Source organism: Aptenodytes forsteri, unplaced genomic scaffold (assembly GCF_000699145.1).
Source record: "Aptenodytes forsteri isolate BGI_AS27 unplaced genomic scaffold, ASM69914v1 Scaffold8, whole genome shotgun sequence".
Taxonomy (NCBI): Eukaryota; Metazoa; Chordata; class Aves; order Sphenisciformes; family Spheniscidae; genus Aptenodytes; species Aptenodytes forsteri.
This window is the reverse complement of record NW_008796218.1, coordinates 6,431,169-6,444,724: the sequence shown is the minus strand read 5'-3', so window position 1 is coordinate 6,444,724 and position 13,556 is coordinate 6,431,169. Positions and strand designations below refer to the sequence as shown.

General features: G+C 39.4%; 1 protein-coding gene across 1 annotated transcript in view; it reads left to right on the top strand.

Moving 5' to 3' along the window:
- The window catches only part of DENND5A (DENN domain containing 5A), a 55,629-nt gene extending 50,268 nt beyond the window's left edge, over nt 1–5,361 (top strand). The window contains exons 18-21 of the mRNA XM_009288805.2: nt 522–604; nt 1,989–2,112; nt 2,696–2,864; nt 3,573–5,361. Coding sequence (XP_009287080.1) covers nt 522–604; nt 1,989–2,112; nt 2,696–2,864; nt 3,573–3,756 — 560 coding nt within the window. The 3' untranslated portion in view covers nt 3,757–5,361. The remainder of the gene's footprint in view (nt 1–521; nt 605–1,988; nt 2,113–2,695; nt 2,865–3,572) is intronic.
- The last annotated feature ends 8,195 nt before the right edge of the window (nt 5,362–13,556 follow it).

Genomic DNA, 13,556 nt, shown 5'->3' with positions numbered 1-13,556 from the left:
CGGGGGGTGGGAGGGGAGAAGTGAGCGAGCGGCTGTGTGGTACTCAGTTGCCGACTGAGGTTAAACCACAACATCTTATTCCTGATAAATCAGGTGGTTACTTTGCTCCCAAGCATGCTTGGGTTTACAGTGAAGCTATCCCAGGAAGTATTTCCAGGATGCCCAGATTTGGTGGTCCTAATCAAAGCACATTTCCTTTTCTTAGGTTTGGGCCCTGGTCTGAAAATGCACATAATATGTAAAAAACCTTTCCACCTGTTATTGTGTTGAAACACCACAGTGTTAACTTTGATATAAAACCAAACCATCTCCATTTCTACCTTTTCCACAGTAAATAAAAGTAGAATTGGATTTCTATTACCCACAGTCCAGCACCTTTTCACTAACAGTGTACGTTATACTGCTTCATGCTTGTCGTTGGTTTTGTTTGTTTGTTTCTTGTGGTATGCCTTATCCCTCATGCACAGATACAATTTCTAAAGCTGTTACAGAGTGACTGGATATATTTTTCTATTTTGCAGAGTTAAATACTGGTCAGATACAAGAAGCTATTGGTGAAGCTGTCAATGGTATTGTCAAGCATTTCCACAAGCCAGAGAAGGAGGTGAGGAGTTGTATTGTCTGTGTAGTGGCACTCCTGTCTTAAAACTCTTATTAGTAAGCATTGTAGAATATATAACAAATAACTAAACTGAATGAACAGCCATCTGTTTGAAAATTCCTTAAGTGGAGCAAAAATAAGATACTGAGACTACACTGTTGGAATAGTACATCCTCAAGTACCTCAGTTTTGCTGCTAACTGGAGCATTCTGTTAATTTAAATGTTAACATTCTGTTATTGGAAATTGTGTTATTAGTCAAATTCTGCTGAGGATTCTACCTGTACCACTGTCAAGAGTGTTGCTCTCTGTTTAGTTTGTTCTGGATTAACTGACATTTTACATCTGCATTGAGTACTGGGTAGGTTTTTTGTGTCTGTTTTGCATTATCTTTGCTACTTAAAACATGAAAACCTGTGGGCCACTTTAAAAAAACCCAAAGAAACAAAAATCTGCATTGAGTACTGGGTAGGTTTTTTGTGTCTGTTTTGCATTATCTTTGCTACTTAAAACATGAAAACCTGTGGGCCACTTTAAAAAAACCCAAAAGAAACAAAACACACACACACACACACACACACCTGCCCCCAAGTGAAGCAGAAGTGCTGTCAAAGACTCTGGTGCACTTCTACATTATACATGTAATCATCTTAACTGACACAGCAGTTATTTCCTGAAACAAACTTAAGAAGCATGCCTCTGTCAAAGCATCAAAATCCAGCCCTTGTGAACAGGAGTGGTGTAGAGCAGTGCTGACTCCTGTATGGATATCTCTTGAAAGTCATTAATTTTTTACAAGTCCTCCCATTCCTTCCATCTTTTCTAAGTTCAGTATAGCATGGCAAATTCATATACAGTATAATTCTGGTTGACAGTCACATTTATACAATAATCTCAAGTGGTCATGCACTGGTTTTGCAAAATACAATTTACCATCATGTTCTAAAGAAGAATTTGGGTTTTTTTCTGAGGTTTAAAAATTGCATTAAATGTTGCTTTTGTTGATAACCAAACAATCTGAGCTACCTGCTACAATGGAGCTGTGATCTTTATTACTTAGTAGAAGAGGAAAATATTTTCTTAATTTTCTGTACAGTAGTTATTATTATAGGTAAAACGTGCTCATGATCTTTATCTTGGCTTTTTTGTGGCTTCATTTGATGATGATGAGACCCTGAGACTGCTTTCAGCCTCGTTCTTAGAGAGGTCAACAAATTTTTGAATGCTCAGGACTTGTGAGAGCTGGGCCATCCTGTCTGGAGCCACTGTTTGACAGTAGACTGTAACTTTGGGCATTGATTTATTTAAAAACTGGTTTCAGTAATAGATGCATGAGACACTTTTGTATCCCAAGCTTCCAAACTGAGATAAGTGTGTGTGCTTGGCAGAGAGGCAGTCTGACGCTGTTGCTGTGTGGAGAAAGTGGACTTGTTTCAGCCCTTGAGCAAGTGTTTCAGCATGGATTTAAATCACCGAGACTCTTCAAAAACGTCTTTATTTGGGACTTTTTAGGTAAGTGGGAGGAAGACATACCAGAGCCTGCTTGTGTCTTCGAAGTATATCCATTAGTGTGCCTTTTCATTGCCACTGTGTCTCAGCTGGTATGAACAGCGTGTTTCTTGGAGGCATCTCAGCGGCATCTCCTTATATCATCATTTTACTGTAGCATCTCAAAATTCAATAGATACTAGAACTTCTTTAGCTCTGTTCACAGGGAGGGAAGTGGAATCCCAGTTTTACGCATGGGGAACACAGGACTGAATCAAACAGAAAAAACCCAATGCCTAGACATAATCATTCTGGAAATTCATGGATGAGCTTTGAATCTAGGCCTTTCAACTTTAACTGTCCCCTCCATGACACAGACGCTCATGCTGATTTGCCAGCAGTCCGATATGGGCATCAGATAGCCTTACGGATTTGTAAGCATGCTTATGGGGAAAGTGTACTGAGGTCGTACTAAATTTAATCATCTAAATTTGAAAGTCATAGTGCCTAATTATTTTATTCCAAGTACAGGAGAATGATATTTCAGCTATTTTAGGACTGCTATATGCACTGATGAAACTTCATTATCTCCCACCATTCTTTTAAGAAAAAGCACAAACATACTATGAGACCCTTGAGCAGAATGAAATGGTCCCAGAAGAGAACTGGCAGACAAGGGCCAGGAATTTCTGTCGCTTTATCACTGCTATCAATAACACCCCTAGAAACATTGGGAAGGATGGCAAGTTTCAGATGCTGGTGTGTCTTGGAGCCAGGTATAAAGAAACTTTGTTGTTGTTGTTGTTATTTTAATAAGATGAAAAGGATGTTGCGTATTAGTAAGATAAAACCACACAACTGCTGGGTTGTGCAGTTTGACTATTACTTATACAGTTCTTTGATATAACTAAAGAAGGATCAAGTGAACCATGCCCTGAGTTCTTAGGCATGTGAAGTGTGGGAAATCTGAGAATCAAAACTGAGTATCCCAAAGAGCTGAGCAGCTGAATCAAGAGAGAAAGGTAGTAGGCTGGTGTGAATAGCCTTCCTCATGTGCAGCTAGCAAGGTCAGAAGATAGAAACAGAAAACCATCTACTAGTGAGGCCTCTCCAGTTAATGGCTGTGTGAATTCTCCACCCTCCATCTACGCATTGTAGGAGATGGGTAGGAGGGAAGCTGGGACCATCTAGAAGCCTCTTGACACAAAGGCAATGGAGCAGGCTAGTGACTTTGGGCCTGCTTGGGACTTCCAGGCCCCCTGGGAACCGTATCTTTTGATGTGAGGGGTGGAAAGCCTAACATCTCTCACAGATGCTCCCTACTTAAACAAGTTCCACAGACAGTTACTCTCCCTACCCCGCCTTATAAAAAATATGCGGAGAAGATGGTAGGTCTGTTTAGAAGGCAAAGAATAAAAATCATGTCAGTGAAAATGAGAAATTAACTTGGCTTTTTTTTTATTTCCACATTGCCACTTCGTCAGAGACCACCTTCTGCATCACTGGATCGCCCTGCTCACAGACTGCCCGATCACAGCACAGATGTATGAAGACACAGCACTGATTAAGGATCACACTCTTGTGAATTCTTTGATTCGAGTGCTGCAGACCTTGCAGGAGTTCAACATTACGCTGGAGGCATCTCTTGTCAAAGGAATCGATATTTGACCTCTTGTCACACAGGAAAAACTATCTTTTTTAAAAAAAAAAAAAAAAAAAGCAACAAGGAGTGAATCTCATTAGTATGCAAAAGTTCTGTCTGCCAGTACATTATATTGTGAACTTGTTCATGGCCCTAAAATCCAACTTTGACTTTTCTTGAAGGAAACTCCAAAAATAGTACAGGCAAATGGATAGAAGCTGTAAACTCAATGTAAAAAAGAGGATTTTGGTATAAATCTATTTTAGAGTTTATTTGCTGATTTGCTTTTTACACACTTTCATGTGAAAGAGATAGAGATGAGTATTGTGCAGCTTATTTTAAAGCTGCAGTATTTCCTTGCCATAGAAAATGTGCAGTGAGCCTTTCAGCATTCTGTGAACTTGCCTTCAGATATGCTGTATGTCATAGACCCCAATGTATACACTCCATTTCTGCTGAGAAGGTCATTCTATAGTTTTTAAACTAATATTTTATATATTAACATTATTACCAATGTTTGATTTTTAATGTATTGGGTCACGTTCTGCTTCAAGGGAACTACAAATGATGTGTGCTTTTTTTTTAATAGCTCCAAGGCACTGATTTGTCAACAAATAATTTTTTCCTTTATTTTTGTTGTCAGTATTATTTTTAGTGAAATCCAGGAGACTGAACCGTGAAATGTGCAGAGATCAAAGTAATATTTTTCATATTGGTATGTAATTGCACAGAAGAAATTAAGCGTGTTTTTTAACTGATGTTTTTTATTTATTTAACCTATCGTTGTGTTTTGTAAGTTTGTCTTTAAAAAAAAAAATCTTCTATGATACAACTGGCTATGTTATGTTGCAATTCAGAATTTACAGTGCAGCCCACTTAAATGAAAAACCTGGAATAAATGTTCATAACACAAAGATGTTTCTACCTGAACCAGCCTTTTGAAGTTTGGTATATGGTTGCTGCTGGTAATTCTCTTAACTGCTAATAAAGAGGGACATGAGTTCCCCAAATGCCAGGTGACTAAATAAAGATGTTTATGCCCCGATGAAATAATAATGGTATACCTTACTAACAAATACAAGGATTTCTTAATTTTTCTGTAAAGACAGTAAGGCTTTTTCTTTTCCTTTTGAATGCAATGTGTCTTGGGTCCTGTTGTCACAGTCTGTTTCATTTGGGATGCTTTTGTTTTAGCAGAGAAAGCTTTAGTCCACTTCTACAGTAAAACAAACATTTTGAAAGCTTAATTTATTGGAGATCTGGAACTTGGCAAATGCCTAAAGGTATCTCTGTTCATTTGAATCCTCTGATAAAAATCTCTTTGAAGTGAATATGTGACTTAAGAACACACTGATTTATCAGCATCACAAATTACTGTACAGAAATTCAGGGCTATGTATTTAAGAGGTCTCCACTGTATAAACTTATCTCAGTATTGTCTCTCTTTTGAGAAGCAGAGTCCAAGTTTTTTGGTTCATACAATGTTGTAGCACCTTTACCTACAGCTTAGTCACATCTTGTGATAGTTTTATTTCCATAATTTATAAGTATAGCACATGTATTAAATTTTTGACTATTTTTACTTTTGTCCTATTTATTTCATTATTAAACTGAGAAGTTCCTTTGTCAGTACTTATCAGAGCAAGATTCTTTTTTGATTTCACAGTAGCATTAGGAAGATGCAAGGGCAATGTCCAAGCCACTCCTCATGCTGGGTGCGTGTGAATTCTTTCACAGTCTGGAGCTTACAGGAGCATTTCACAGAAGTATTTTGTGTGTGCAGGTTTGGTTTTGTTGTTTTTTTTCCATCTTTGGAAGGGCAAAAATAAACCAGATGTACTTAATTTTAAGAATTTCATGTATTCAACTTAATATGTTGGGATAATCTTTATATGCTTGCCCCAAATTGTTTATTCATGTATTAATAATAGCAAAAAAAATTTTTTTTACAGTGCTTTCAGCTATATTTAAGATGACTTTACTAGACCTGTGTATTTCACAGGGAATATGTCTACGTAAGAAAGGAGGGCTGGATTAATTATTTTGACTTTAACAGATTAGTTGATCCTGTTAAAACCGTATCTCTCATAGTATTAAGTATGGATTAATTTTATCTTGCATGAGGTAATTAACCCTGAATTAAGTTGTTTTTTTTTTAAATTTTGTTTTCTTTACACAAGTTCACCTAGTGTGGCATGATACCATTGGTTTAATGGGTTGCTTTGGTGTGGATCTTTTGGTCTCATGATGACAGTTAGCAATACCTGGGATGGACACAGGCTGGGGTTTGCTGGTTCCCAAGTGGTGGGTTCTTTGGCTAGCACATGAGGATGAAGCTGTCCATCAGTGACAGCACCCTGTTGTGCTAGCTGTCCAGATGGAAAAGAAAGACGCAGAGGTCATCTTCCCTGCTTCTCAATTACTTTATTTGCACGGGAAAGACCACTTTGTGATAGACCCTTCCTGCTTCTCTCACGGGGGGGGCTATGCTTAATCCCATTAGGATTCAAAGCATTTTTTGGTATGGATTTCTGAGTCTGGAAGGATTTGCTCCACTGAAGAGCAGTAGAAGGTTCTGAAATGCAGCAGAAAAAATGTTGGTTTTGTTGGATCCAGAGGCCACCAAGGAAGACTGAGATATTAAATGTAGCTCTGTGGTAGCCTGTGCTAGGGTTTTAGGAATAGATTTGGCTGGCATATCTAAGAACAGTTCAGTATGTAATAGCAGCCATAATCCCTACCGCTCTCCAGTGTTTACCACAAACCAACCTACTTCTTTCATTGATGTAGTCCCACGGAATAACGTTAGGATCCAGCATTTGCTTCTTCCATGCCATTCTGCTGAATAGGATGAGTCTGTATAAGAACAAATGGTGTAGTTGGCATCTTTTATGCTTTAACTAGAGCTTTGTAAAATCCATCTCTCTTTTTAAAACTTGCATTGCATTTTTTGTCAGAAATGAACTATAGAATAATGCAATTGTAACTTTTTTCCCCTGTTACTTTTCTAAAATAAGGGAGCAGGTTTGGTAGGTGCAGGTTAATGTGGCTATGCTGTTAGGTTGTTTGGTTTTTTTTTTTTGTAACAGTTAATGGGAAAAGATAATTTTTTTTTAACAGCAGACATGCATTCTGTAGAGAGAAATATAATGATAAAGTCATTCATAATGCAGTAAATATATAGTGCTAAATTGGCCAAACATGTTTACGGGCTGATACCTGATTTGAGGAAAAAAAACAGGCTATCACCTCTCAATTATTTATGCTTCTTTGATTAATGCTATCACAGTTGATACAATGATACTTTATACAGAAAGAAAATGCAAATTAATAAAGACTTGTTTTAAATGTAACGAAATACTATGATGATAAGTTTATACAAAAAATAGCCTTTACCTGCCATAAACTTAACCATCTGACATTCTGTAGCTGAAAACATATTCATGAACTGAAGACTAGTCCACAACTTTTTCCATTATGAAGAATATTTTTCAAATTGTTCAAATGGGACCTACTAGCCGGATGATCCATATTTTTGATGTGTTTTGAATTCATGAATATGTTAAGGTTTCTGCAGTGAAACTATTCAGAGTTAACTTTTTCTGTATATTGTCAAATGATTTTTGTCCATAGTGCAAGATACTATAGGATACTTGAAAATACTTGAAGATACTGTACACGTACTTCACGTCTTTGTAGTTCTTTATTTTATACCTAGAGATTAGCTGTTAAACTAAGATAAAGCATCAATATCTTATAAACTATATATTTTACTACATGGGGAAATCACTGGCTTGTTTTTTTTAAGGGTGGGCGTTGAAGTTTACATTATGATGACAAAACCAGGTACTGTTCTCCTTTTTTTATTTTTCCTGTGACATTTCAAACCATTGGACATTAAATGTGAATTGGATATACAAAACAGTTTTACAGGTGTAGCTCATTTGCTGAATTGCAATAAAATTTGTCTTCTAACATGTGAAATAGCATTAATGTGCTATTTTCAAAAGCCTCTTATTATAATTTGGCTAATCGTCTTTTCTTCTTTGCCTTGACTGCAGGTATGTATGACATTTTAGTATCTGATTTGAGGAGGTGTTTTTTGTACAGTTTTGTATCTGATCTGTTCAACTAAATGCCTGCCTCCCTCCCAGCACCAGTGTAGCCTTCTTGCAAGCACTTGTTGTCGGTCAGACTGCCATCAGTGGAAGAGCTGCTTACTCGGTAATCAGGGAATGGGGAGAACAGGAAGGCAAAGGGACTAATGCAGATCTTGGAAAGTATCTGTGAGTACACACACACACACGTATGTGCTGCCATTTATATTAGCTTTCTTCCTACCTTAGAAAAACTTTTGATCCCAATAACCAAATTTGGTGGAGGTCTCCAAATTTTATGTTGTGAAAAATACAGTTAGTCACCTCTGTGTACCATGTACTCAACCTTTCTCTTTATGTGAGAGGATCCATACAGAGAAGCAAGAATTGTTGGAAATGTAACTAACTGATGCTTCAAATATAAGGTTAAATGAGAAAATAGCACCGTCTTCTATCTCTGAGACTTTGACAACATCTGTGGCCCACATGCGTGCCCAAGCATTATTGCCTATATTGCTTGTTTCCTACTTTTTTTACCCCATCTTTGCTCAGGGTAAGATCTAACTTGACAGATAGTCCCAGAGGAGGAATTATTGGGTGGAGGGGTTGTACTGGCTCAGATGCAGAAGTATGGTTCCTTCCCTCTCCATTCATTCACTTTTTGAATTATTTGAAGTACATACCGATGTACTGGAGCCCTGTATAATCTTGGTTCATTAGATAACTGCTCTGCTTATCTCACCTTGAAACTGGTTCCGCCTGCCTTACTGTATATTAAATCTAGTTTTTAGATTTGAGTGGAGTAGTAAACAAATGTGAGCGCAACTCATTTGTGGTTATGCTTTTGTAACTTTCTGCTGCCTATGTCCTGAAAGTTTTATATGTCAATTGTGTGAGAAGCAGGAAGACCAAGTCAGTTTTACTCACTTTCATCTCCTGCTTCATGCAAAATGCACTCTCCAGGACATCCCTGCTTGAGCAGGGGGGTTGGACAAGATGACTTCCAAAGGTCCCTTCCAACCTCAGTCACTCTGATTCTGCGGTTCCTCCCCACGTACCATGACAGGAACAGGTAAGAAGGCTGAAGGCCACTTCCCCCATGTTGTATGGTTTCTGTCATTCCTTAGTAGCCCAGCATCTGCAAAAAAGAGCTCATCCTTCAGGTGCACTATTTTTCCTGTGTTTTAAGGAGCTGCCCACTCTTCTGTCAGCTATAGCCGGAGAGACTTGCTTATTCTTCTGACCCTGCATGTTGGCAATGGCTAACTTCTGCTTTGACAAATTCCTGTTTTGAAGCTGACAAATATAGAAGGTAACTTTCTCAGCCTGGGAACAGTGGTTCAAGTTAGGACTATTCTGAAGTTGGTGGGGTTCACTCTGTGTCAAACTGTATGAGGTCATCGTTGGATGTTTTGTACCATCAGGGAAAACGCAGAAGGGAAGGAGTTTGATCATTATTTGGAGGTATCTCAGCTTCCTTCACCTCTCTCTATTTCTACACACACACACACTCTGGTCTGTGCTGGAGGCTTTTTTTTAAGCAAAGCAAAATAAAGAGAGTTAAGATCTGTCTTGGGGGAACCACATCAGTCTTCCTGAGCTGGCAGTGATTCTGCATTGTGAACAACTGATGGTGTCATCCTGTGTGCTCACTGGGGAAGATGCTGCGAGGGTGAACTCAACCTGCCCCATGCTCTGATGAGGTGGTGCTGGTGGCTTGAGCCTTGGGCAGGTTTGGGGGGGGTGCAGTCATGAACTTGGTACCTGCTGCCAGGCGTGCCGTGCTTGTGTGAGATGCCAAACCTGCCTCTCTTGGAAGCTGAAACCATCTCAATTCCCTAGGCTTATTAGACCTGCTGCTTCTAATTCCTCTGCAGGGCACTATGAGGGTGGACGTGAGGCAGGCCTGGGTGGAGCTGTGATGTAAGCACGGCTTCAGAAACACATTCACTTCATCACGGGTGACCTTGAATCTTCAAGACTTCCTGCAAGGGGAAGGAACAAAAAGAACAGGGGCCTTGGTGAGCAAAGTGTGCTGTGCAACTGCTGGATTCACAGCGCTTTTATAAATGTCAGGTCTGAGGTGGTTTTACAGAAGGTGATGCTTATTAACGTCTGTTGATGAGGAGAGTTTGGGTGCTAGGCAATGATTGTCTGATGAACTGGTCCAAACACATGGGTCTAGGAATGTGCTCGTGTTGCCATTTTTTGTAGTGATGACTTGGAAAGTTCCTACAAAGTACAAATGTCAAAGAGCTGCACCAAGCAGATCTTTGTCTAAAAGTTATTTCACATAGCAAAAAGTCTCCTTTTTTCCCTATTAACTCCAAGATGTATATTCATTAATAGAACATACTGTATTCAGTCCTGCAATAAATAGGAACTGTTCTTCAGGGACACTGGCATTTTAAGGTACAGATCCTACAACATTTAAAATAACACTGATGGATCTGATGTTTGTTTCACGGAAGTTCTTCTACCAGTGGAATAAAAAGACTTAGGCAAGGAGTATAAATTACGTGAGAGGGTCTTCTAGACTCCTCGTGACCAGAGGAACCCCAGATTTCCGCATTATTTGAGATAAGCCATGTGCAGGTCCTGTTCCCAATGAAAGCCACTGTTAAATTGCAAAATTGAATGCTGATTACTGAAGATGTGTTATTTTATGTAGAACTCAACAACCTATTCAGTAGCTTGGAAAACCCTTGGATACTAAGATGGAAAGTGTAAGTGCAAAAGTTTGAGTGATTGATTTCAAAGAAAAACAATTGTTCAAATCCCAGTATACATACAGAGATAAGTAAGACTTGAAACTACAGCTCTGAGACATCATGTTTGTGAAAAGCTTTGAAATAATTAAATATTTGAAAGTATTTCCTCACTTGTCTGTCTGCCCCTTTCCCTTTTTTGTTCTGGCATCTCTCCCCCCCTTCCCCGAGTTGTTTTCAGCTTCTGTCACAAGCACTCATGCTCACTCAGTCATGTTAAATTTTGGGTCAATATGATGCACTGTCGCTCAGCCCAGCAGACCCACTGCTTCTCACTATATTAAAGTAGAAATGAAATGGCAATCTAGATGTCTTCAAATAATGTTTGCTTACCATTAAATAATAAAATTTAACAAGGATTATAAAGCAGTTTTTATCCCAAATTTTCAGACAAAAGTATTCAACTCTACTTAGGAGATCAGGTGCAGAATTTTTGGAGTGGTTTTTACATCTGACTGCTCTGTGGCAGCTTAGTCTCGATCTCTCAATGTGAGGCAACTTCAAGTGATACTTAAAGTGGAGGGCAGGGGGGAATTGGGGATCTTGTCTGTATGGAAGAGTTCCTTTGGAGCAGCAGACTGTTCATAGCAGCGTTGTGCTCCTGGCGGTCCAAAGAGATCAGACTGTTAGCGGGAAGAAGTTCTAGGATTTGCAAGATTGTAAGGTAGCACACACATTGGTACAGTTGAAAAAAGCAGACAAGTTTTCTGATGTGCAGCCTTTCTCCAAACATAAAACAGCCAAACCTCTCTCCCCAAAACATCTGTGAAACGTAACTGAGTGGGACTCTGGTCCACACAATACTGAGAAAATTTAGTTCAGGACTGAAATGCTGTATAGTATCTAGATGAGCAAAAACTTGGCTATTGGTATTAGGATCAGTATGCACAATGTATGAAAATATCCTGTTTGCATACAGTTCTTGCAGATATTTACCAGTAGCTATTTTCCTCCCTAAAACTTTGTGATTTTTATTTTATTTTTCATTGCTGAGAAAAACCCCGAACAGTGCTATTTGGGGTCTCTTCCTGTTGAACTGCCCCTGGTATGTTTGTTTTTCTTTCATCATACTTAGCTTATTGCTGAAGTTGAGTCTTAAGAACTTCTCTCTCCCAGTAAAGATCTTAGTACCTAGTGTGGTGATCTGTCACTTTGATTCTGTAGTTGAATAGAAATAGTTCAGAAGGCTACAGAAAGATGTCTGAGTTGAGGTCTGAGCTTCTGTCTGTTTTGTGTCTTTAAAGAGGTATTTTAATGGCAATTCATCGTAAACAAATGAGTATTATATGTGAAATAATAGCTAGGATCCTTCACAAAGCACTTTGAGATTTATGTGTAAGAAATGGTTTCATTAACTAAGATAAATTTAGTATTATTCCTGTTTGTTTTCCAAGCTGTGGTGAGATCTTTTGATCTAATTCAGGCATTCCCAAATATTTATGTGTCACTTTATATTTTAGTTTACAGAAGTAAATAAGATGCTTTGCTTTTACTGTGTATCAGAAAGCTTTAGTTGTTGGGGTATATGGCTCTTCTCCTCTGTCTCTTACTGTTTTTTCTGTTACACTCTTCATATGTAGATTTTGTCTTTCGTCAAATCTTGTGCTGAATTTTAATTAAATTAATATTGGTCAAGTTCATTGAGGAACCTTGACTGGAAAGTGCCTGAAATATGTAACAGCTTTTCTGTAAGGTAGCTTGTAGTCACGTGCCTCAATGGGAGATGGCTTCTCTGTGCATTTGGGAGAATTGTTTGTAGAGACACCTTGACTGATATCCCCAGATGAGAGGTGCGTAGATGTGTGAATTCCCATCGTAAGTATGACTATTTATTCATGAGATCATGGAAACTGTTGAGAAAGTCTTCATACATTTATTACTTTTGTTGGTAGGGGAAGCTTGGGGTATAGTGTGGGGCTGGAGAATCATTGGAGTGTTTAATGAGCAGCTTTATGCATTTATAGATGAGTTTGACTAAGACTGAAACCATCCAGGAGATACAATAGGTTGTTTCTCATTGGATTTTAGAAGAGAATAACTTTGATCATTTCAAAAGCAATGAAGCCTGATGCTCCAGTGAGAAAGGAAAGTGGTAATTTATAGCTACCATTAAGGAAACAAAGACAAAGACTGAGGGAAAGTTTCACTCTGAAGATTTACTAATGTGTATAAACCACCCTTACAACTAGAAATAGCTCAGTATTTCTCACAGAACAAAACAAAAGAGAAAAGGCAGCAAAATGGGGATGGGAGGGGTGGAAAAGAATACTGCCTGCTTTCGCTTGCACTGTGAAAGGTCAAACAACATTTAGGAAATCATAATTTCAGTGAATAATGGATAGGCCACTTTTACCTGCCAAAGGAAGGACAGCTGTGAGAAATCCCTGGCTGGGAAAGGAGGTGGGATGGGGCCAGGGGTGGTGGTGTGATGCAGGTTCTGGTACAGCCTTCAGATGGGAACTTCATGTGCTGCAGTGGAGTGTAATTACTTGGTAAAAATTGTAATACTGTATTTTTGAAGAAACACAAGCAAGGCTTGAGTCAGTTGTGTGTATATGGGTTGTGACAGGATGCAGTCATACAGGGTCTTTGCGTGGGCTTGTCTCTACTAGAAAGAGACTATTTTATGGGCTGCTCCAGAAGGGAGCACCGGTTCCAATACACTTGCCGCTGGCACCCACAGTCTGCGTGTGAGGTATTTTATGTACCTTCAGGAAGCATCGGCTCTCCGGGACATCTGTGTTTAGGGTGTTGTGCAGGTGTTTGAACGCTGGTGCCGTGGGTGGGTGCACTGGTGCGGTTGATGCAGGGTTTTAATGTGGGATGGGGCGGTTCGCGTGCACGGGGGTGCGCTCATCGCCTCTGGGTGCCGCCGGGCGGCCCGCGGCGGCAGCGGGGCCAGCGGGGAGGGCAGGGAGGCCCGGGCAGGGGAGGCCCGCCCAGGCCTCGCCGCCGCGCCCC